Here is a 3,415-nt window from a genome sequence, read left to right as displayed (position 1 = left end):
GCTCCTTACAAGCTGAAGGATGTGCTGAACTACACAACCTAAGAGATTTATGTCCCTAAATACTGTAAGCAGACTCAGCCTGAACACTGTCTACAACAAAATGAAAGTTAGTTCCTCACCCCAAAATACCAGCTCCCAGCCTCTCCTCAGAGCCCCAGACTTGGTCTTCTTCTCCTAAGGTGCTGAAGACCAGCCAGGTCACACCACAACTTCCCCCATGTCCTCTCCCTGCTAGGAGCAGCCCTACAGAACAGCTGTGCTGGAGCCTGAGGGCACTTATATGCCTTACTGGCTCTGAGCAGCCTCACCTGGGGCCCCCACCCACACAGCCCTGGGCCCCCATTTAAGCCCAGCCCTGGACTCACCCCAGTCCCTGCTTGTGCTCTACTGCTTGGCCCTTGTGGGCTGTACCCCAGGAGGGAGGTACTGTGTCAGGGTCATTCCTGGTGCCCATTTAATTCCTTATGGAGGAGAGGAACACTCAGGTCTTGTTGCCCCTTGCAACCCCCCTAGCCAGGACAGGAGCTGGGGAGCCTGGGGGCTGGAATGGAGCAGGGGCAGGCATTGCCTGGACTGAGAGCTGCAGCCTCAGCCCTGCTCCCAGGGCAAGGCTGGATGGGTCAGTGATGGATGTGCTGCTGCCTGCTCTGCTATAAGCTGTACTTGGGCTGATTGGGTACTTCTCTTCCTCATCTAAGACTGCTGTTTCTGCAATGGGGCTGTGACAAGGTGTGGGCAGCAACTGGGGTCTTGGTGCCCAAATACTGGGGAAGTGCAGGCAGTCTCAGGACTTTGCTTCTGGGAGCTACAGCTGGATGTGCTGCTGCAAACACCCCATGGAGCTGGGTCTGTGCTCCTCTGCCTTGCTGCTGCAGTCAGTTCTTGGACCTGCTCACCTCCCTCTGTGTTGCCCAGGTACAGTCTCAGCTGTAGGTGCATGCACCCCTGCATCCTGACCTGGCCATGTTTCTGCTCCTTTCTGCCTGGATTTCCTCTAAAACCTGCTCCATAGATTGAGATGAAGGTCCTGGTGTGAGGGTGCAGGGACAGAGGGAAGGGGTTCCCCCTTCCACCTGCACAGGCAACTTTGAAATGTTCATTAAACTCCCTCAGTAATGCCTGTGAGCCTATTAGCATTGCAGGCTTGTGTGTATGATTTGGAAGGCGTTGTGGGAAAAATATTTCTGCATAGATTTCCCATTGTGCAGCCTGGAGCGGTGGTCAGCGGGGGAGGGCCAGGGGGCTCCCGAAAGGGATTTAAGGGGAGAGTGTAACCGGGGCTGCCTGGTGCTCACCCTCCCCGTCAGTTCACAGCTGGAGCAGTTTGCCCAAAGGATGGCTGGAGTAAGTAGTTTGTTTGCAGAAGGGAAAATCATCAGGGCGAGATGCCCTGGTTGGGGCTGGTGTTATGCAGCGGGTGGGTGCTGCTGGGGGGTGGGAAGGCAGCCCCAGCTGGCCTGGCCTTGGGCAGCAGCTCTCCAGCTCCCAGGAGACACAGCAGTTCTGAAGGTTGGGGCTCTCTGTGCCACAAGGGCTTACAGCACCCCATCCTGTGGGTCAGGGTGCTGGGCACTGCCCTGTCCCCTCTGGGCTCCACGCCACAGCAGGGACCGCATGGCCCTGTGATCCTCGGTGCTGCTGGGACGTGCCGGAGGGCAGGGTTTCCAGCCAGCTCCCTGGCCCTGTAAGTAGCAGATTATGGGATTTGAAATGTGGAGCATGGACTTCGCTGTGGGGTAACCTGGAGGTCCATGCGGATGTGGAGGCATGCAGCCCCCCTTCCTCCAGTCCTGGGAGCTCTTGGGGAAGGACGGGCAGGATGGGGGAAGGCACACAAATTGCAGGCATGCCATATCAAACACTTCACTTGCCCCAAGCACAAATATCACACAGTTCGGGGTTTCTGCTGGGCTGGGATCCATCTGTGACCTGAGCAAGCCACAGCATTAGTGTACAGGCTGATGGCCCAGGGGACCCAGTCTCTGTTTGAGCTGTGCCATTGACCCACAGTTACGGGTGCTGTGGGAGCATCTTCAGCTGAGCAGATGGGTCCTTCCTGGTGCACTTCAAGGCCAACGGCTGCTCCAGGAGCAGAGCATCTCTCATCCCTCCTTCTCTGGCATGGTTTCTGCATTTCAAATAGGGTCGGTGTCAAAGCTGGGAAAATGCTGGCTGTGCATCCCTGCTGGGGATGCTGCTGGAGCAATAGGACTTTCTAAGCTGGCAGGGGGACAAGCAGGTGTCCTTGTCCCCTCTCACTGTAGCATGAATTGGACAGAGCCCAGCAAACCCCAGTCATGCATTGCTTCACTTCTCACTGGGGATGAGAGCACAACGCAGCCACTTTAGCCCCATCTTGCTCCAAAACGGGCTGCTTTTCTGGCAGAGCCAGGAAACAGGCAGCACCCAGGGGGTCCAGAAAGCATCGTGTGGAGGGTGGGAGCTGCAAGTAAAATGTTTAGGCTGGGTTTGGGTCACATCCTCGGGGCAGTGCCCGTGGGGCAGCAGCATCCTCATGCCTGCTGCTTTCCTCTCCCGCAGGTGCTGTGCTGGGGCTGCCTGCGCTCTGTTTCAAAGATGCTTTCCCGCAGAAAGCAAGTCCCAGCCAGCTCGGAGGGCTCCAGCCTTCGCCGCTGCCTCTCCACCGTGGACCTCGTCGCCTTGGGAGTGGGCAGCACGCTAGGGGCTGGCGTCTACGTCCTGGCAGGGGAAGTGGCTAAGACCAGCTCTGGCCCAAGCATCATCCTTGCTTTCCTGATTGCAGCCGTGGTGTCTGCTCTGGCAGGGCTGGTCTATGCTGAATCCGGGCCCCGTGTGCCCCTGGCCGGGTCCGCCTATCTCTACAGCTACGTGACAGTGGGCGAGCTGTGGGCGTTCATCGCTGGGTGGAATCTGCTGCTGTCCTATGTCATCGGTATAAGGCTCTTTTGATCCCTCCATCTTTGCTTTGCATTGGTGGCTTTGCTGGGTGTCATTCCTAGACCCCACCATCGCTGCCCCAGCTGCCACCTCTCCCCAGGTACCGCCAGCGTTGCCCGGGCCTGGAGCGCTACCTTTGACCAGCTCCTCGGCAAGAAGATGGGGAAGTTTTTGGGTGCTCACGCAGCCATGAGCTCTGTGGGGCTGGCAGAGCACCCCGATGCCTTTGCTGCTGGCCTGGTGGTCCTGCTAGCAGGTAGGATGCCTCCCCCCGTGCCACCCTCCATCATGTAGGATGAGCTCCTCACCCCACCATGAGCTCTTCAGGGTGGTGCTGACCCCTCTGAGGCTTTTCCATTTCCCTGAGCAAAGAATGGGGAATATAATATGGGGAAATCTGCAGATCCTCCTGACTCTACCACTGTCCCCCCTTTTCCACCCTCCCCAGTCATGTCTACCCTGGGACTGGTGCTGGCCAGGGGGGGCGCACCGGGTT

At 58.0% G+C, this 3,415-nt stretch overlaps 1 protein-coding gene across 1 annotated transcript in view; it reads left to right on the top strand.

The window, feature by feature from the left end:
* Window positions 1–2,541: 2,541 nt before the first annotated feature.
* The window catches only part of LOC104080138 (low affinity cationic amino acid transporter 2-like), a gene marked incomplete at its 5' end in the record, with an annotated part of 3,148 nt that continues 2,274 nt past the window's right edge, over window positions 2,542–3,415 (top strand). The window contains 2 exons of the mRNA XM_009582423.1: window positions 2,542–2,914; window positions 3,020–3,175. Coding sequence (XP_009580718.1) covers window positions 2,542–2,914; window positions 3,020–3,175 — 529 coding nt within the window. The remainder of the gene's footprint in view (window positions 2,915–3,019; window positions 3,176–3,415) is intronic.

The sequence above is a fragment of the Fulmarus glacialis genome, unplaced genomic scaffold, assembly GCF_000690835.1.
Source record: "Fulmarus glacialis isolate BGI_N327 unplaced genomic scaffold, ASM69083v1 scaffold16357, whole genome shotgun sequence".
NCBI classification, from domain to species: Eukaryota; Metazoa; Chordata; class Aves; order Procellariiformes; family Procellariidae; genus Fulmarus; species Fulmarus glacialis.
Note: the sequence above shows the minus strand (reverse complement) of the source record. Positions and strands in the feature narration are given on the sequence as shown.